Here is a 21799-nt window from a genome sequence, read left to right as displayed (position 1 = left end):
TGATAACATATGGATGTGAAGCCTGGACCGTAACTCCCAATCTAAAGAGCTGGACGGCTGTTACACCAGAATGCTTAGGGCAGTGTACAACATCCATTGGAAGCAGCACATAAGCAACAAAGAGCTGTATGAAGACCTTCCAAGACTCTCAGAGAAGATCAGAGAAAGGAGAACATGCTTCGCTGGGCACTGTTTCGAACCTGTTGCCAACCTGATAAACTGGACCACACTGCAGTTACTGTTTATTTTCCTATACACAATACACAGTGCTCTTTCCATTGAGGTGTGACCTGTACAAACGGTGTATGTTAGAGGTATAGAGCATTTCCTAGTTAACGTCAATGTGTGAAAAATAACCGGCTAATATTTGTTGTACTCTTTGAAATTCTAGGAAATATAGTTTTGTAACATATCCTAAATTTTTAGCTAATTTAGATATTTGGAAATATTCGCACTTTGGTGTTTTAGTAAGTAGGGCACGGCATGGCCTGCAAAATTCCCTGTGTAAATCGAATGCAACTTTTGGTGACTATCACTCACTTGTAGACCGCTCTCGTCCGAAAGGGCATTAAAGCTAAACCACTTGACGAATATTTTTTGTACTTGCTGTCAATCAAGAATAATGTATACATTACATGTAGCCTAAAAAAAACTGAGTTCATAAAAATGTTCATAACTCCCTGATATGTAAATGACAGATAACAGCAAAAACAGCTCCCATATCTGTCCATAACTTTGGTCAGTGCAGCGAGTCGGGGGGTGGGGTTCAAGTGGGTGATTATTGATTGGGAAGTGCCATATTTGGGCATAAGTGCAGTCCATTCAATGTGGAGGATATACTAGACTTTATCGATTGATTTTGCTTGAGTAATTTCCTGTTAACCATGTTTAAGTACTGCAAAATGTCGAATCATGTTTGCTGCACCCAAACATGGAACAAGAATCCCTGGTAGACCACCCCTTACATATGTAGATGTCACTTTTAAAACCGGACCTTCGTCTATTCAATTGCTTGTAACTTTACTTCTTGAGGTCACATTGGATTCAATGCGGTGTCATAATGTGCAGGATTAGATAGTGCATCTATTACAAAAACAAATTTACCCCAATATTGTCCTGGTTGCGATGGTCATTTGTGGAATGTCTAGGGTGTGCGCTCTTGAAGCTGCAAAGTCCCTGTGTTGTTGTTAAATGGTTTGTGGAGCGATAGTGGTCAGCGAAAACCTACAAAGGGTTATTTCAACATTATGTGTCCTCATTCTTTCTCTAGAGTTTTTGAACATGCATATGGAAAAGCTTCAACAATGGTTCGCTGTATAATAGTTAAAACAGCATTGACCTAAAAAGGGTAAGAGGTGCCATATTTACTGATTAAGGTTAAATTCAAAATTAATTTAAACCGTTTGCTTTTAGATCGATTACCAAAATGAAGTTTTGTCATTGATAGAAATTGTGCCTGTCAATCATTACACTACAAGTTTTACTCCAAGGGCTCTTTGATTTCTTCAAACATTTTTATAATTACGCACAAAAGATCACGCCGCTTTAAAAGATAAGTTGTACAATACAACAAAATATTTTGCAATCTCCAACCAGTCATATGGTATAGGTTGGTTGATAAAGTTTAACAGCCCTTGGTCAAGTAACTTTAATTAATTCATTTTGATCATCTTCTTCGTTGTCCCACTCCCCTTCATCTATTTCTTCTACCTATTACCCTTCCCCTCTTTCCTCTGTTCCGTTTAGCTCAGATCCCTTATTCCCTCTCCTCTCCCCTGGTAATGCTCACTGGAATAAGAGGATCGAATGATCGACATGTATCTAAGTGTGTCTGTTACTATTAAGTATTATCACGTACCACTATATGCACACTAGATTTCCTGTTAGCAAATTTTACCAATTTAGAAACCGAAATTAGACGCCTTCTCCCAGAGTTCAAATGTGTGTACCTTAATCTAATCATCTGTCCAATTATCGCAGCACCGTGCACAGGTGTGTTTTGTAATGAGCATAATGATCTATTTTTGCGCGTTGTTTCACCTGTCGCCGTGAATTTCTGGTATACATGTGCCAGAAACTGTCGAAATCGAGTACATACCGAAATCATGTTACACCTATATAGTTAAGGTGGGTCGGAGGAGAGCCTACGCTAGCGTTGTTTGCATTTAAAATTAAGACAAATAAAACTGACACACAAGAGGAATAGTATGGGTACTATACAGGAGATCAAAAGGCTTGATATAAGGGGTGGGTGTCATTTCCGCTCTATATGCATGATCTTTCTCGGGAGGGGAAAACGCTCAAAACTTTTCGTTTTTATATATTAGTGGATTAACCATAGTAAGGGTAGACGAGGTATTGTTGGTCAAAACAGCCAGAAATTCGAATTTCTTTATCTGACTCAATATATGTACGTTTTACAAAAGTGTTGTTGTTTCGGTCCTCTTTGCAACATAACTTAAAAACCACTGGACCTACAAAAGTATATCCGTAATATTTGAATACTTCCCTATGAATTGATCAATGCAATTTTGCCAAAGCTCACTGCCATTCGCACGATACTGTGAACTACTAAATCGCAACAGTTTAAAGTAGTTGCTAACCTTAATACGATTATTCTTAAGATCAAAGTATATAATTAAGAGGTACAATGCAGTTGTTGAATTAAATCTGGAAAAAACTGCTCATGCTATCCAATTTGCATGGACTGCCTCTGAAAAGAGACCCACATAGAGGAATACGACATCTATCCTAAGCCAGTGTGCATTCTGTTGCTTGCAAAAGCCGACGATCAGACATAAATTTAAAAGGAGCATCTCCAGATATCAGCGTTAATTTCATGGTAAGCTTAAAACGCATTAAAAACGCCAAACAGTCACAAAATTATTATTAGTAAATTATTATTAGTAAATTATTATTAGTAAATCACCAAAGCTAATGGTAATGTAGGTATGTGGAAAAGAACTGTTTAACAATAACAAAGTATGTGCCCAAAGATTTATGACTTTGAAATAGCTCACTATTGCTTTAAGGGATCTAAAATGAACGTTTATTGCGTTTCGACAGTATTTTTTGAGGGCCATGAGAGCACCTCAGACCTATCAATTGCATTCTGAATACGAAGCATGTCTTTCTGATATCAAATAATTTTAATTTTTGAAAATCACAATATAATACAAATTTTATGACAAATTATAAAATTTGATATTTTTCAAATTTTGATATAACAGTCCTCGAAGTAAATTATACAAATCTGATGACATATTCTTAAAGTGTATGTAGCAGGGAGGAAAAGCCGACGGTCAATTAAAAATTTTGACATTTCATATTGAAGATATGGATTTTTTCCCAAAAAGACCTAATTTTTTTTTGGTGTTTTGGGAAAAAAATCCATATTTTCAATACGAAAGGTCAAAATTTTCAATTGATCGTCGGCTTTTCATCCCACCTACATACACTTTAAGTATAAATCATCATAAAGTACTGTTAAATATCAAAAATATCGATTTTTAATGTTTTGCCATAAAATGTGTATTAAATTGCGAATTTCAAAAAATCAAAATTATTTGAAATCAGAATGACATTCTTCGTATTCAGAATGCAATTCGATATGTCTGATGTGCTCCAATGTCCCAAAATAAATACTGTCCAAACATTCATACCCCAGCCCTTAAGATTGGGTATATTTTGGCTTCCAAACGCATAATTATTTTTCCCTCTTTTCTAATCGCCAGTATTATAATAATTTTGAAGAACATTTCTTGTCAAAAATATAAACAGAAGTTCAATATCGAGATTCGTCGATTATTGCATGCATGTTAAACGTTTTATGTCTTTGCCTTCATTGCACAGCTAGCCTGGTTTGTTATATAATTAGTTAAATTACATGTGGTTCGTTTACCCTCGATCCAAGCACATACTTTCCATGTTATAGTTCAAACTGTTACCCTCGATCCAAGCATTCCTTAACATGCTTAATGTGACATAGCCTGGGGCCTGATGACCAAACCCGTGTAGTAGTAGGGGATGGCCAGTCGTGCACTTTCCTTATGTAATACACTGTTGAACGGTATTAAAGCTGAGTTAATATTTCAGCTGTTTTCAACTGATTTATATATATAATAGAGGTAGGCTACTATTTTCTAGTTTCTATTTTTGGAGGTGACGCGTATGTAGGGCTATTAATACCCCCTATTTCAGCGGCGTTGTCACCCAAAGACCCCATATTTTTTTCCGAACACGTGCTCTGTCACCCGAAGACCCCTATTTTTCCATTTGATCTGTCACTCAAGACCCTTATTTTTCAATTTGAACAGCAACTTTCATTTATCACTGATTTTGTTACTTATTTTGAAAAAACAAAATTTTAAGCCATTTAGAGCTAAAAATTCAATGTTCGAAGTTTCTCTGGCACTGTTTCGGCTCTCACCCAAAGGTTCCATTTAAAAAAGGTCATGTTCTCAACCAATAACCCCATATTTCTCATCAAATGCTCCTTACTGTGAAAGTATCAGCCCATATCCATTTCATATTGAAGTGCCCCCGGACTGAAAACGCACCAAATTTCATTGTGTCAATATTATTTGTCAACAAACAGAACTTTCGAACCAAATATGGTGTTTTCATTATGATAGCCTTAGTGTTTGCACAAGGTAATAATTATGATAACTCAATTATCAAAAATGCCCCCTTGGTTCTAAAGTTCTGAAGTTTTGTGATGTCTATTTTCTAATATATTTTTTAATACTCCATACTTTAACCTTTATCTCAATTTCAAATTTGCCGCATTTGGCCTACATCAGAGCCTACATAGACCTCAAATTCTCCATACGACCGTATCAATCAAATTGTTATCACATGATCAGGTTAAGATTTACTGTAACAACGGATCATCGGAGTAAGGACTTCCTTTTTGAGTTGTGTTTGTAATAATTATGTAAATTATTTCTTGTCAAAATTTAGAAGGGTCTGAAACACCTTCGAATGTTTTACATTTCAAACGCTTTAGCATAGAGAACATATTTATGCAGATTTTGAAGCAATTAATTTTTGGGAACCTAAAAGCTCGAGATTGGTGGATCAGTGCACGTTAAATGCCTTCATTGCTCGGTCATTATGGTTTGTAATATAGTTAAATGACCTGCAGTTCTCCTTACACCACATACTTTCCATGTTATAGTTCAAACTGTTGCCCTCGATCCAAGCATTCCTTAACATGCTTAATGTGATAGAGCCTGGGGCCTGATGACCAAACCCATGTGGTAGTATCATAGGATGGCCGGTCGTGCACTTTCCTTATGAAATGCAATATACTCTGTTAAACGGTATTGGGTGAAAAAATATTTGATTGAACCTATGAAGAACAACTGTTCTTCTAAAAGAGTACTGCTACTTCTACTGCTCTGATTTCTGCTTTGGCTACTACTTCTCATATTTCTTCATGCAGGCGCGGACGTAGAGCTCCGGTACCCGTGAGCCTATTTATGAGTCAGGAAATGCAATTAAGCATAACCGTATAAATCAATTATTTCTTAATTTAAATTGTTTGTTTTTTTTGCTATTCTATAATATAGAATTAACGCTAAATTTTCACGCATCATTTACCCGAGCGCCAGTAGAAAATACCAACTGCTATGACTATACCATTTCTATTATTATATCTATTTACTATGTATACTTTTACTTGCTACTAGTACTGCTAGTATTAACTTGGTCCAACTTACGACTAGGTTACCTCTTTACCGATTTTTCTTAATTTTTTACCTCTTCGGTACTACGTTTACTACCACTCAGTACTTATTAAATAAGCCCCTACTGTAACTTCCATTATTATTACTATACTTCTGATACCACTTCACGTTCTCCTATTGCATTCCAGGTACATACCAAAAATAATAAAACATGATCTTTATCCATGGCATATTGTCTTTTTAAAGGTAGTACTTGTTCCTTAAGATGGTTTCAGTAGCACACGTTCATTACTAAATAACTTACTCACACTATTCTCTGAATCAATTGGCTCATCGTTTAACTGTTTAATTTTTGGTTGACTTCTGGATACTCGATCCCAATGCATTTACTATATTTACTTGTGTACGAGGCTACACACATACACACGAACAGCGGCTGGGCATAGTTGAAACTTGAGGCTGGCGTAAACTATAGTGTCGTGAATTTTTCAATGCAAAAGTTAACGCGCGATTAATTACATGAAAAGGTATCTTCCACGCATTGGCGACTTGTCAGCCCCTGAATACCTCGAGACATGTTCAAGTGCAAATCAACCGGTAATAAGCACAAATTCTATTTGTTCACTACCTGAACCACGAGCTATGGAACATAACAGCAATTGGTTTTCAATTGTTCTGCAGTGAAATTTTGTGAACTGTTACTGACTGTTAGTTATTACGACTCAATAAAAAGAACTTACATGGGAGCTCACTTAACCGAGGATGCCATAGCGGAGTTTACAACTGGATCCTGCGAGCGGAGACATTCTATTTGAATTAAATGTCAACATAGATAATAAGCACCAACAATGTATCGCTTACAGCTGGTATTAATGATATGCATACATATAGCGTTCATCTTTTGCGTGTCGAAATGTCAGGGAACTATAGCGTCGGATTCCAACCCTAAGCTGGCAAACCAACAACTTAACAAAAACGAGACTGAAGCAATTGAGTTCTTAAATCAATTCAATAAAAGGGCAGAGATAATTTACCATCAAGAATCATTGGCTGAATGGAATTTCTACATCAATATTACTCAACACAATAAGAACTTGCTGGTGAGTATATTCAGTTAAAAGTTTGGCAAGAGGTTCACCTTTGGGAAATAACGCGCGAAAAGGAAATAGTATTTAAAAGTATTCCTGTGACTCAATCACGCAATATGATCACAAATGAATCAACGGCAATAATGTTTAAATAAGATTGTTTTTAAAATCTATTTATGTGTTTATTTATTTATTTATTTATTTATTTATTTATTTATTTATTTATTTATTTATTTATTTATTTATTTATTTATTTATTTATTTATTTATTTATTTATTTATTTCATTTATATATTTATCAATTTATTGACTTATTTGTTCATTTTTAACGGTAATACGACTATATTTTATTTATTTAAAAACTGATCAACTGGACTAACTTTTATTTTAGATGCTACAGTATCGCCCTATAGGTGCATATAGATCTAATGATCTGGCGGCAAAAGGTCGTTGACCAGATTTGAATACATTTAATAATAATGTGAATTTGATTATCCAACATTGTCTAAGATCGTCTTGTTAATACACTTTTGGGTGGTTTTTTTTAATCATTTCAGATAAATGTGATCAACAAATTGGTAATGCTATTTACTGTACTGATTGATGTCTATGTCACGAGGTTAACTGTATTATGAAAGTTTTTGGAAGAAAGCCTGAATTGAATTTGTTAAAAATACATTGTTAAAATCATTTACTTGACTATTTATAAACACATTGACGTAGTAAAAAGTGATGAAATTAGATATCGAAATCGTTCCGTTGTGACAACCTTGCAGTTGTGAAAATCAAAACTTAATATTCCGCCGATTGGGCATAGAGGATTTAAATCCGACAAACCACGAATTGTATTTTTGCATTTTTTTAAAATTTTTGTTACAATCTGTTTTTAATCAATTTCTTCGTTTTAACAATTACTCTTTAGTATATCTTTATAAGTGAAGCAAATTTCCAGGAAGAGGTTATTGCCATTTTGAAGGGTTTCTTTTACCACAATTACGTTTAAGGATAATGTGTTCTGACACATGTTTCAAAATGAATTCTTTGGTCCATTTAAAGAAGTTAAAGTGTTCCTTAGTCTTTTTATCATTATTCTTTGAACCCTTGCACTTTGGCATAATGCACAGGTGGTCAGTGCACCGTAATGAAGGATATGGTAGCGTGTTTTCAAATAAAAGACGTACAAATAAACACATTCCCGAGACCTATTCAGGGATTTACAGTTTTACGTAGTTAAGCTGAAGTCTTTGGAATCGATTTGAATCAGTAAATTTTCACGTAGGAAAACATTATATAAAGTTCTACGAACATTGGAAATCATTTATTGTTCTTTTTATTTATGTATCATCTTTCGTCTTTTATTATATTTCTCTCCCTTCCGTAGTTCGTCTCTTTGTTTACCATGTTTACCTATTCGTTTGTGAAATTAAAGTGCACCAAAAAGTTTTGCAGTACATGTAGTGTGTGCTATGTTCTAGTGACTATTAAGCCCCACTTTACTCCAGTGAATAACTTATCTCTCAACGTAGTCACTCTTGTCTTTCGTTAACATCTCGATGACTGTCTGTGGAAGTGTGGGATAAAGTAGTGTCCGAGGGGTGTTGTTGTCCGTGGCAAAACAATCTATTACCAAGGCAACCATTTCAGCCCCCTCCTCGGCCAATTGACTGTCCATTATTCTGTTATATACGTGTATCACTTCATATTAAAATACTTTGAATTCGTTCGTTAATGGCTAAGGTACAGTATTATTAGGGAATGTTCAGAAAATATTAAGATAAGCAAACATATATCTCAATATAATGTTTGTGTTGAATGACAGTTTAAATCTACTTTGCTTAAGATAAGCACGTTTACAGATGTTAATGTTATTAACATACGAACGTGTTAAAGCCGTGCTGTGAACACATTCAAGATCATTTTCAAATCATGTTCAATGTTGTCACATTTACATATTCGAAAACTTGATGTGGTGTTTTAACCTCAGCAACATTTTGTGAAAAAAAAAAAGTTTTGGCAGTGTTGTTATACAAAATGTTTTAAAACGTGCTCTTTTATAGTAACAAAAGTTTTTGAAAAATTTTGAAACATTTGTATTTGTAAAGTCGGTATGGTATTTGTTGTATTTTTTGGCAATGATCATAAGTAGCAGGTTGCGTGACCAAAAGTCTCGACCAAATGGCTCGTTATTTCCGTAGGACACATGCTCTATGCAGGGGTTGAAACAGAACTTGACCCGCGACATTTGATGGATTAATGCGAACCTGCTAACCTTTTCATCAATGACGAATGTAGATTTTTTTAAATCTATAACACAATGACAATGCTGTCTTTTGTCTTTGTCTTTTTTATCATATCAATTGTACTGGTTTGTCGGAAAACAATGTCATCTTTAATGTCCAAACCTACTATGTCTCACCAATGCTGTAACCCCAAAAAATATTACATAATTATTTTATGCTCTCTTTTAATAGATTGTCCAACCTTTCGATGCGCATTTGGGCCTCATAACGGCTAAATTGTTTAAAGTATATAATATACGTATACATATTTAGAATGACAAACACTTCAGGAATTAAATGTTTCCTAAATATTTATTTACATCAACTTTTTGACAATTAATATCAATTTACTGATGAATTGTTTTGGTACGTTGTCCAAATATACTTGGGTTAAAATGTTTTTGGTTTTTTGGCATTGTCTCCAAAGCTTTTTTAATTTTTTTTTTTTTACCAAATTTATTTGTGACGAAGAAACAAAAAACGCAACTTTTTTGACCCAAATATGTTTGGACAACATAACTAAACAATGTTTGTTTTATAAGTGTTCAAAAACTAGATATAAATATCTAGAAAACTTTATTTGGTCAAGTGTTTTCCATTCTAAATATGTATACTTTTGTATACTTTAGACCAACAATTTAAAACAAATATGTATACTTTTATATTCTTTAGACAAACAATGTAGTAGTTATGAGGCCCAAAGGTTTTCATTATTCAAAGGTTAAGACTAACATTAAACAGGTTTTATTTATGAAATGCAATGTGCATATGGTATGTTAGCGTACGCGTTGAACGTGATTTCCGAATTCGACAGCCTTGATCTTACATTAATTATTTAGCACGTTTTATTCCTATTTGCATGTGTGACCTGTCAGCCTATTTTGAAACATTCACTCATTCCATGTGTTCTTCCGAGGGTATTAGTAATCATAGTAAATATCATTCAGAACATGTACGGCTTCAGAATAACATTAGTAAGTCCACTGGACTGAAAAGTATGATTTTGCTTTACAAATGACTATACATTTTGTAAAGCAAAGTACAATAAATTAAAACATGCATGATAACGCACAAGTATTCCTGCCAGGTTTTTAGAAGTTCTGATCGAAAATCAACCTACGCAACATTTAACAGCTACACAGTGTCCAGAGACATGATAGGCGAGAAGCAAAATCCGTATATAATCAAAGTGACGGATAAAATAACTGTAAAAATCAAGCTCCACAGAAATGTCATTGGTATAAGCACATACTAGAGTCAAATCAAGGTAATTTCTATGCTAATTTATAACCTATAAAAAGTTGGAAATGCCATGTCATTCTTTGTGCCTTGTATCAGAGAATCAAATTGATTTGGGAATAGTTTCATATAAGGAAATCTCTCAATAGTGATCTTTATTCCAGGCTTTCAAATTGTGAACGTCAGAACGCTTATAGGCTATAGAATAATAACATAAACAAAAACACGTGGGAAGAATGCACGCTGTTCCTAATTGGGGTTGATTTGGGTCTTTACGCTAGTCACTAGGGCATTTTCATTTTGATATATTTCATGAAAATTGACTCTATAATATACTTATTTAAACTCGCACGTCAATGAAATCAAATTCGTCATAATTATTTTACATGTTTTGGCAGATTTAAATTGATGATTTTTCCGACTTCAGATATAATGTTTTGATTTTTACATTGAACAGTTTCTCTTAACTGTTTCTCTTAACTGCAATAACATCACAATATGTCATAAAATCTTGAGTCATTTTAAAGGTCACACTATAGCAAAGCCCCGACATTTTTGACATAAATATGTTTGGAAAACATAACTAAACAATTCATCAATAAAATGTACAATTATTGTTCTTCCGAGCGTATTAGTAATCGTAGTAAATTTTATTCAGAACAGGTACGGCTTCAGAATAACATAATAAAATGTAATGAAATGAGTAAGTCCACTGGACTAAAAAAAGTATGATTTTGCTTTGTAAATCAAAGTCACAATAAATTAAAACATGCATGATAACGCACAAGAATAACTGTCAGGATTTCAGAAGTTCTGATCGAAAGTCAACCTACGCAACATTTCTATTAACGGCCTATACAGTATCCAGAGATACGATAGGCGAGAAGCAAAATCCGTATAATCAAAGTGACGGATGAAATAACTGTAAAAATCAAGCTCCACAGAAATGTCATTGGTATAAGCAAAAACTAGAGTCAAATCAAGGTAATTTCTATGCTAATTTATAAACTATTATTGGAAATGCCAAGTCATTCTTTGTACCTTGTATCAGAGTATCAAATTTATTTGGGAATAGTTTCATATAAGGAAGTGTCTAAATAGTGATCTTTATTCCAGGCTTTCAAATTGTAAACGTCAGAACTGTTATTAAATTATAGGCTATAGAATAATAACATAAACAAAAACACGTGGGAAGAATGCACGCTGTTCCTAATTGGGGTTGAATAGGGTCTTAACGCTAGTCGCTAGGGTATTTTCATTTTGATATGTTTAATGAGAATTGACTCTATATACTTATTTAAACTCCCACGTCAATGAAATCAAATTCGTCAGTCATAATTATTTTACATGTTTTGGCAGATTTAAATTGATGATTTTTCCTACTTCAGATATAATGTTTTGATGTTTACACTAAACAGTTTCTCTTAACTGCAATAACATCACAATATTTCTGAAAATCGTGAGTCATTTTAAAGGTCACACTATAGCAAAGCCCCAACATTTTTAACCCAAATATGTTTGGAAAACATAACTGAACAATTCATCAATAAAAATTTAGTTTTATTAATTTTCAAAAACTAGACATAAATATCTAGGCCAGGGGTATCTAGAAAAGTTTATTTCGTCAAGTGTTTTCCATTCTAAATATGTATACTTTTATATGCTTTAGACCAACAATTAAAAAAATTAAGTATACTTGTATATACTTTAGACAAATAATTTAGCAGTTATGAGACACAAATGTTTTCATTATGGGGTTAAGAATAACATTAAACGGTTTTATTTATGAAATACAATGTGCATACTGTATATACTAGCGTACGTGTTCAACGTGATGTCCGAATTCGACAGCCTTGATCTTACATTAATTATTTTCACGTTCTATTCCTTATTTGCATATATTTGCATGTGTGACCTGTCGGCCTATTTTGAAACATTCACTCATTCCATGTGCAGTAATTATTATTGTTCTTCCGAGGGTATTAGTAATCATATTAAATGGCATTCAGAACATGTACGGCTTCAGAATAACATAATAAAATGGAATGAGTAAGTCCACTGGACTAAAAAAGTATGATTTTGCTTTACAAATGACTATACATTAACGCAAAGTCACAATAAATTAAAACATATATTAAAACGCACAAGAATTACTGTCAGGTTTTCAGAAGTTCTGATCGAAAGTCAACCTACGCAACATTTCTATTTACGACCTATACAGAGACATGATAGGCGAGAAGCAAAATCCGTATAATCAAAGTGACGGATGAAATAACTGTACAAATCAAGCTCCACAGAAATGTCATTGGTATGAGCAAAACTAGAGTCAAATCAAGGTAATTTCTATGCTAATTTATAAACTATTATTGGAAATGCCAAGTCATTCTTTATGCCTTATATCAGAAAATCAAATTGATTTGGGAATAATTTTTATATAAGGAAGTCTCTAAATAGTGATCTTTATTCAAGGCTTTCCAATTGTGAACGTCAGAACGCTTATTAAATATAGGCTATAGAATAATAACATAAACAAAAGCACGTGGGAAGAATGCACGCTGTTCCTAATTGGGGTTGAATAGGGTCTTTACGCTTTTCATTTACGCATTTTCATTTTAATATGTGTAATGAGAATCTACCAAAAAACGTTGACAACGTAAAGAAATCAGCAAGTTTAAAAAACCCACCTCGGCTCACTTTTTGAAACTTGGTCCCATTTGTAAAAGGTACTGATTTAAACTTTATCATATTTATATAAACTTAAAACATTTCCAGAAGTGTTATGTATCTTTAATGTGCAGATGCGATATTAATTTGTAAGCTTTCTGGAACGACCTGAAAGGTTATTATCTTGTTCTTGCACGGTAAGCCAATATCCTATTGTGTTTTGTTTTATAATAATCATGATTAATGATTGAATTAAACAAATAACACGTAGGCTTGTAATCTTGTTGGAAACGCTGTGTTCTGTTGAAATAAAATAAAAAACACTGAGTTGCTGTTGGTGTTTAAAATGGGACCAAGTTTCAAAAAGTGAGCCGAGGTGGGTTTTTTAAAACTTGCTGATTTCTTTACGTTGTCAACGTTTTTTTGGTAGATTTCTTTTCTTTTTTATGAATGTAGCCAAGCAGCTCCAAGCTTGGAAAGTCATCAGGTTAGGATGTGCTCCATAAAACAAATAAAACGAAAAATAGATGTTTGAAGTTGCAATTCTGGATTCATGACAATAAATAATTAAACAAAACTTTATCAGTCGTTTATTTTTAAAACTTGCTTGTCACACGTGACTGTAATGTTAAGAGGCGTACAAAATGATCAATATATTTTAATTATTCAAGGCAACGTAAATATGTAAAGAAAATATAAATATGAACAACACACACCCAATGTTGACAATGCCAGAGAGACACAGAGAGTAAGTCCGATTTAGGCCTACTTCAAGTCGGAACTGGTAAATGCGCATTATATTTAAGTCTATACTACGGAAGCGTCTAAATGCCCCGAGTAGGCAATATAATCGTGTTTTAATGTTTGTGGTTCTTTGTAGCCCTGCAGGGCAACCTAGTTCAATATTCCTATTAAGCGGCAGTTGTCGGCGATCTTTCGTGGTTTGTGGTTTTCATCAAGCCCTGCCCTCTATCGGGAGCTAATTTATAGTTTAAGCTTGTTGGATATCCATATTTCGTGGTTTCTGGTTCTTTGTAGCCATGTGGGGCAATCTAGTTGCATATCCAAATTTCGCTGTTTGTGGTTCTTTATAGCCCTGCGGGGCAATCTAGTTGGATATCAATATTGAGCTGCAGTTGTTGTTGATCTTTCGCGGTTTGTGGTCTTAATTTGTTGGATATCCATATTTCGCGGTTGGTGGCTCTTTATAATCTGGCTTGTTGGATATCCATATTTCGTGGCTTGTGGTTCTTTGAAGCCCTGTGGGGCAATCTAGTTGCATATCGAAATTCCGCGGTTTGTGGTTCTTTATAGCCCTGGGGGCAATCTAGTTGGATATCAATATTGAGCGGCAGTTGTTGTTGATCTTTCGCGGTTTGTGGTCTTAATTTGTTGGATATCCATATTTCGCGGTTTGTGGTTCTTTATAATCGATAGCCCTGTGGGAAATCTGGTTGGATATCCAAATTGCGCGGTTTGTGGTTCTTTGTAGCCCTGCGGGGCAATCTAGTTGGATATCCCTATTAATCGGCGGTTGTCGGCGATCTTTCGCGGTTTGTGATTTTAATTTCCCTTATCAAGCCCTGCCCTCTATCGGGAGCTAATTTATAGTTTAAGCTTGTTGGATATCCATATTTCGTGGTGTGTGATTCTTTATAGCCCTGCAGGGCAATCTAGTATATCCAAATTTCGCGGTTTGTGGTTCTTTATAGCCCTGTGGGGAAATCTAGTTGGATAACAATATTCAGCGGCAGTTGTTGGCGATCTTTCGCTGTTTGTGATTTTAATTTGTGACAATTTATAATATTTATTCCAAATATAATTTCAGTCTGAGCTGTGAACAGAGCCACTGATAAATGTGTTTTAAATGACGAAGATATCATGATAGTCAGGCATGGTGAAAGCATCTGGATGGTGAAAGTAGGCCCTAGGCCTAGGCCTAAATGTGAATAAAAAATCAAACTTGTTTGTTTGATGAAAAAAAAATAATATCACAATAGCAATGGATGTTCGAAATGGTGTTATTCTTGATTTATGACAATAAATTGGTTAATAAAACATTTAAAAAAAAGGTGGTGGGAAGTTTCGAACTTGGGCAAAACTTCATAAGTGGATTAGAAGTCCATGGCCTTAACCACTTCGCCACGGGGACGTCCCGATATAACGACGTGTGAAAGTGGAGTATTTATTAATATGAATGTATCCTGTGGTCCGGAAAGAATAAAAGAATTGTGAAAAACTTGATTTTTTTGCGAATGGGATCCAGAATTTGTATGTAGGGTATCCAGGAAAATGCTAGGGTATATTTTGAAAGTGAATCTCAAAAAGTAGTGCGACAGTGACAGCCATGTATGGCTGTAGCAGTGACGAAAGATTCTGGATATCAGTATGATTAGCTATGATTTTACACTAATTTTGGCTATGAAATACCACGTGAAATAATACAAGAATGTTTGTTATTATCAAACAATCGGATTGACTGTAAGATTGGTGTAACTTTTTGAATTAATGAGTTATTAAGATATTACACTTTGGACAGTAAATAAGATTTAGCATGGTTTTAGATATATTTTGTACCCAGCGAAAAATATCACAGAACAATAGCGTTTTGTTTCGTGTAAATATAGTCCGCGGTGCATCTGTTTATTCTTCTTTATCAGTCGGGTTTTTTTAAAACTTGCTGGTCATGCTACCGCTTGACTCTAATTGACTCAGTGTACTTATTTAAACTCGCACGTCAATGAAATTAAATTCGTCATAATTATTTTACAGATTTGAATTGATCCGACTTCAGATAGAATATTTTGAATCTTACACTGAATAACGTCTCTTAACTGCAATGACATCACAATATTTCTAAAAAAAGAATCATTTTAAATGTCACACTAGCATCTTTAACATTTCTTGACAATAGAATAAAATTGATTTTCTTTAACAAAACCAAAAGGTTATTGAGATAAAAATGCCATCTTTGTAAAAACAACTTGATATTACGTACGCTACTAATCGCGGGATCTATAACAATAGAACTAGAAAGGAGACTCTTAAATGGCACTTTTTATCTATAGATCCTACGTCTTTTTTGCAACCTCTCGAATGAATAAGTTATAACTTTGTTTTCATATCAAGAGTTACAAGTATCAGAAAGTCGATTCCGACAATCAAACTACGAACGCTTGCAGACGGCTCAAGAAAGAAGGCTTGACACCTGTGGATCAACGTCTAGTGCGTAGCGCACTATAAATCAATGCGATTTTTTTTTCTCCTGGAGAAATTAGAGGTAGCCTTGCGTTATTAGTTTTGTACTTGAACTCGTCTAGCCCCCCCCCCCCCATTTATAGCATGAATGCCATTCATAAAACTAGAATGACTCATCATGCAACACAGCAAATTAAGTAATTGCCCATTGTATTGCATGTGATCATGGCGATGCCATTTTTCGCTGTTTTGACCTCGGTAACGAATGACTCCATGTCTGGTGCCAATTTTGCTTTGTTAGAATTGATATGAAAGAACCAATAATTTTTATTTTTTTTCACAAATAGAACCCTTTTCTATTGTATGACCCCTGTTTTTCCTCAAATTTAACTATAAACTTTTTTGACTTTCTAATGACCAGAGAATTATGAGCCGTTTTCATCCCTGAATAAACTTTGTTCGTAGAATTCTTTCATTGTTCGATGGTGAGAAATTTTAAAACGTCATTTTGTACCACTAGACTGGCAAACCTATTTAACCTGAAAAAGGCAAAAGCTTACAGCCCGACAAAATATACACACATTTCGAACGCTAAATATCATGCTCTCTGTCAGTGGCATTTCGCATTTTATCAATTTTTTAAAGAGAGTATTTTTTTAAAAAGTGTACCTGTCTTGTGGCTCTTGACTTGAGTGGCAAAATATTTAATATTCTTATTTAAAAACGCCTCAATGTGGTACGCTTTTAAATCAAGTGTCCTTACGTTCTACTAAACATTAAAATGACTGTATAGGTAGAGAATGATATAACAATGATATGTTGTACTTCGTGTTTTCGTAAAATGTGACGCTTATTCATTGCTCTTCTTATTATTGTTTTCTTAAGACAGAAGCAAAAGTGATCAAATCAGATTTTACCAAAGAAGCCAGAAATAATGCATCTCAGTTCGACTGGAGCAGGTTCAGTCCGTATGTTTCACGTCAGCTGGATAAAGTATTACATATTGGCGATGCAGCACTCACGGATGACAAGTTTAAAGAGGTAATTTCCCTAAAACAAACTTTTAAGGGGTTTTGATCCAAAGTATTAGGTTTAAAAAGATGAGATCATTACATATGTTAAACATTTACCTTGATGAAAACACTGTAACGCGCGATTTATTTCCTCCAAGTGGATCTAAGGAACTGGAAATTGCATTTTTAAAATACACCTACAACAGAATGAAGTAAATCAATTAATACCAGGTAGAAATATGTAAAAAGGAGGAACTTAGTACTGCCTATAGTATTAGCTCATACATTAAAGACAAGGTTTGAAACTATACTCGGTATTATGTAAAAGTGTACAATCACATTTAAAGAGTTATGCATACACAATTCATGATTGACTAATCCTTTGGCATGTTTGGAATGATAATTTGCTCTAAATAGGGTGGAAATGTATTCTAATTGGAGCGGAAATCCACCCCTTTGTGGTTAAAATGCGCTCTGAATGGGGTGGAAATATATTCGCATTGGAATGGAAATCCACTCTTATCCAAGTATTGACTCTTTGAAGAGAATAAATGTTCAGTCTATAGGGGTTGGTCACTCACGTGCTTCTTAAGAATGATTTTTGATTTTGATTTAAGAATGAACTTTCTTTGGATTAAAAACAATATATCATAGCAAAATTAATTTGCTGACTCAGTTACGCTAGCTAGTATGTATTAAAGTACAAGTATTAAGTATAATAGTCATGTGCTTCATCACTTTGTCAAAATAATGACATTTTGAACATAATTCGACCATTCCCTAAAGAAGCTCTGAATGACATTAATAAAGAGCGATCATTAGTGCATTGCAATTGCAACCTCTTTGGCACGAAAGCCACGTTAGCTAATAATGCCGATTAAATTAGGTTTGTCTGGGGCAGTAGCTAAATCACATTGTGTTCACATTTTTTTAAATGAAAATCATTACAACGAAAAGAGAAAACAACACGTTATTGACTAAAATGCTGAAAGGCAAAAGGGCCTTTTTAAAGATCCAGTGTGATTCGCCAGCCTTTATTCATTGATATCATTTTGGGTGTACCTAGTATCATGTTATTGGTTTTGATGACATTGACTGACAATTTATTGGCTTGAAACTAACTGCTTACTTACATTAATTCTCTATAAGGTTTACCTAACTTTGTGAGTCCAAACTGGTGGTAGTCTCATCTGTGGTATAAATTCGAATACTTTAGATGTATTAGTTATTTCATTAGACATAAATAAAGCTAAAATTGACCCGAAAATCATCCTTGCGGAACACTGTTTAGCCTATATCTTTTGGTTATGATCCAAATAAAATAATTATAATGTTATTTGCCCGGGTTATTTGTTGCTTTTCTCTCAGTTGTTTTACAATTTTAAAGATCCTTTTAAATTAAGAGACCTTGTGTATAAAAATCAAAGATGTGGTGGCAGACTTCAAAAAAATCGATTTTCTTTATACATTGCACATGGTTAGACATTGAGTCAACATGTATAAATTTGGTTAAAATTTTACCTCTTCATCTATGGTTACCATGGTAACGGCCAAAATATGAATTGACTCAATTTTCACTATTTTTACCCTTTTCACAACTGGAAAAATGCTTAAATATTAGGTCATATTTCTGTATGAAGAACGTGAATTAAAATAATCTTCTCCCATACAATGAAGTATCCATCCTTGTCCTTTCCAAAAATGAAGTAAACAAAACAATTAATTATTTCAATATGGTAGATACCATTTTGTAAAATAGGGGTGTTTTTCATTAATTTAATTATGAAAAAAATGATCTTTTAAAAAATGACGTAACCTCCAAAGTGGTGCTTTTTTTAAATTATTTTTTGCAGGGTAGGTAGATAAGGTATTGGTCTACCTATCTATAGAAAAAAAAGTTCTGGTAATTGTTTTACTGGAGAGCAGTGTTGCCAGAAACTTTGAACTTTTTAGGATTGTTGACATTATAAGGTAGTGTGGAAAAATATGGATTTTGAGCATTTACTTTCACTGAAAATCCTGATTAGAGTTGATAATGTACCAAAAGAAATTGGCATCAATACACCGTAAAGTGAGACACGATTTGATAATATTTTAATGACAGTGTTGCCAGAAAAAACGTCTCTCAGTGAAGCTGTTGCTCATCTTGTTATTTCCTATCATACAGCTATGCTGAAAAACGGCCAAATAGACCAGGTTAAAAATGAGCTAGGTCCCACACATGAAAGGAGAAACTGAGGAACAAGAATGTATAAGGTAAAAATCCTGTATCCTGAAAACTTTCCTGTGAGGGCGCTTTTTTTTCAAAATGGCTGCCAAAATCCAATGAAAAGCAATTATGCTCTTAAAATAGGTGGATAAAAGATAGAATTTGTTAGATTATGGATTTGTATTTATGAAAGTAATGTATAAATAAGTTGGTATATTAATAAGAAGGTACCAGGAGGTCACAGTTGGGGACGCTTTTCAAAATGGCCACCAAAATTCAAAGAAAAGCATTATACAGTTACCATAGTCAATTATGAGGTATAATTGACCAGATTTTCAGTTTAAGTATTGATGACAGTAATGTAACGCTAAATTAAAATTTCAATAGGTAGCTACCAGGAAGTCACAGTTGAGGACGCTTTCAAAATGGCTGCCAAATCCAATGAAAAGCTTATATATATGGTACACCGTCACTTAAGAGGCATAATTGAACTGAATTTGGATTAATATTTATCAAAGTACAGTATAATCAGCCACAAAGCCTCAGATAATGTTATTGAAAAAATATTTGAAACATTGAAATAGTTGTCTTTGATGTAATCGTAGTCTTCAATCATTGTCACCTCTAAGTTATCGTTTTGAGGGTGCAAAAGAACGAGTCACCAAGTCAAGATGACCACTAAAATGTCCACAGGAATAATTTATGTTCACAAAGGGCAATAACTAAATATACTGCACTAAGAAAGTATCCTTACCCCAGGGGGCCACTCAACTTTGGAAGCGACGGTATGTGCCTGTCAACCCTCTTTTAAAGTCGACTAATACCCGATGACCCCCTTTTTTAAAAGTCATACCCGATGACCCCCTTTTTTAAGTCATACCCGATGACCCCTCTTTTTTTTGGTTGCGGCTACCCAATGCCCCCTTTTTCTAGAAGAACGTCATCAAAATGCAACAAAATAATGTCAAAACTTTCAAATTTTGCTCCATTTTTTTCAAAAATTTCTACCCGATGACCCATTTTTTGAAATCTTATACTCAACTAGATTTCGCGGTTCTCGGATCGGGCAGTTCTTGTAATAGGCCTATGTCTAATACCAATATACCTGCCCTGACCTTTTTGACTACTATGATATAGGCCTAGGCCTACGTCTTCCAAGGAGGATCCCGAAAATACCCCGAAATTAGTAAACGCAATAACGCCTAATATAACGGGTTATAATGCCTTACCATAACTGATTATTTTAATGTTAACCATTTTGGAGGACCACGGAAATAGTCATGTTCTACTGAAATAGGCCTATGCACTCGTTCCGTATTGAAATAGGCCTATTGGTCCGATGAGATGCACCTGGTAGTCACACTGTTAGGCCTAATGCTTTCAGTTGCACACACTGCTACCCGTTGCTACTCAGCGAAAGCGATCCGCGTGCACGCGATAGCGCGCAGACTCAGCGCAAGCGCTCCGCTCGACGCAATAGCGCGCGGACTCAGCGAAAGTGCTATGCGCGACGCGATAGCGCGCGGACGGACGGACGGACGGACGGACACTCTGTAAATAGTATTATGATGACCCCTTTTTTCAAAATATTATACCCAATGACCCACTTTTTTATTTTGTTTGTACCCAATGACCCCCTTTTTTAAAATAACGCTTTGTTACCGATAGGCCCCTACTTCGCGACACTGGTAGGCACATACCCGTCACTTCTAAAGTTGAGAGCCCCCCCCCCCGATCCAAGTTGCACTTGGAAAAATAAGCACAATTATTTCAAAACTTAACCATATTGGGGTAAATTGGGTTTTTAATAGATGCACTATCTAATCCTGCACATTATGACACCACATTGAATCCAATGTGACCTCAAGAAGAAAAATTACAAGCAATTGAATAGACGAAGGTCCAGTTTTAAAAGTGACAAATTAATTTGCCTATACGATGTGCAATAAGATTCCAACAAGCGCAACAAAGAGACTACACAGTTTCTTCGATGAAGCTTTATTTTAAAGCAATATTTATTTCAGTTTTTACTTCTCTGTACTTTTCATAACTTGTATTTTTGTCAGCTCTTTTGTTTCAGTTTTCTTTTGTTCCTTTTCTTTTAAATCAAAGGCACACACAAATTAGCCATTTACCACTCTCAAACCAGATGTCTAGTCCGTGTTGTTTTGAATAGGCCAGCGTGTCACTTTTTAACTTTGCTTCTTGAAGTTACAGCAGAGGCAACTGGCATTGCATGTGCCGTTGACCCGATGACTTTAGTCAGGACATTTACACCTGCATGTACCAGTCATGTATGAGGATTTCGCTTTTGCCAGTAGGCCTATATGCAAGACAATTGATCATTGTTGCATTTTTCCTTGACATAAAGCATCAAGTATGTTGAGAGACAAACAAGAGGTATGACAATAATGACATC

General features: G+C 34.6%; 1 protein-coding gene across 1 annotated transcript in view; it reads left to right on the top strand.

Moving 5' to 3' along the window:
- Window positions 1-6086: 6086 nt before the first annotated feature.
- Window positions 6087-21799, top strand: part of LOC140163616 (angiotensin-converting enzyme-like) — a 79469-nt gene continuing 63756 nt past the window's right edge. The window contains exons 1-2 of the mRNA XM_072186933.1: window positions 6087-6790; window positions 17044-17199. Coding sequence (XP_072043034.1) covers window positions 6539-6790; window positions 17044-17199 — 408 coding nt within the window. The 5' untranslated portion in view covers window positions 6087-6538. The remainder of the gene's footprint in view (window positions 6791-17043; window positions 17200-21799) is intronic.

Source organism: Amphiura filiformis, chromosome 1, assembly GCF_039555335.1.
Source record: "Amphiura filiformis chromosome 1, Afil_fr2py, whole genome shotgun sequence".
NCBI lineage: Eukaryota > Metazoa > Echinodermata > Ophiuroidea > Amphilepidida > Amphiuridae > Amphiura > Amphiura filiformis.
Note: the sequence above shows the minus strand (reverse complement) of the source record. Positions and strands in the feature narration are given on the sequence as shown.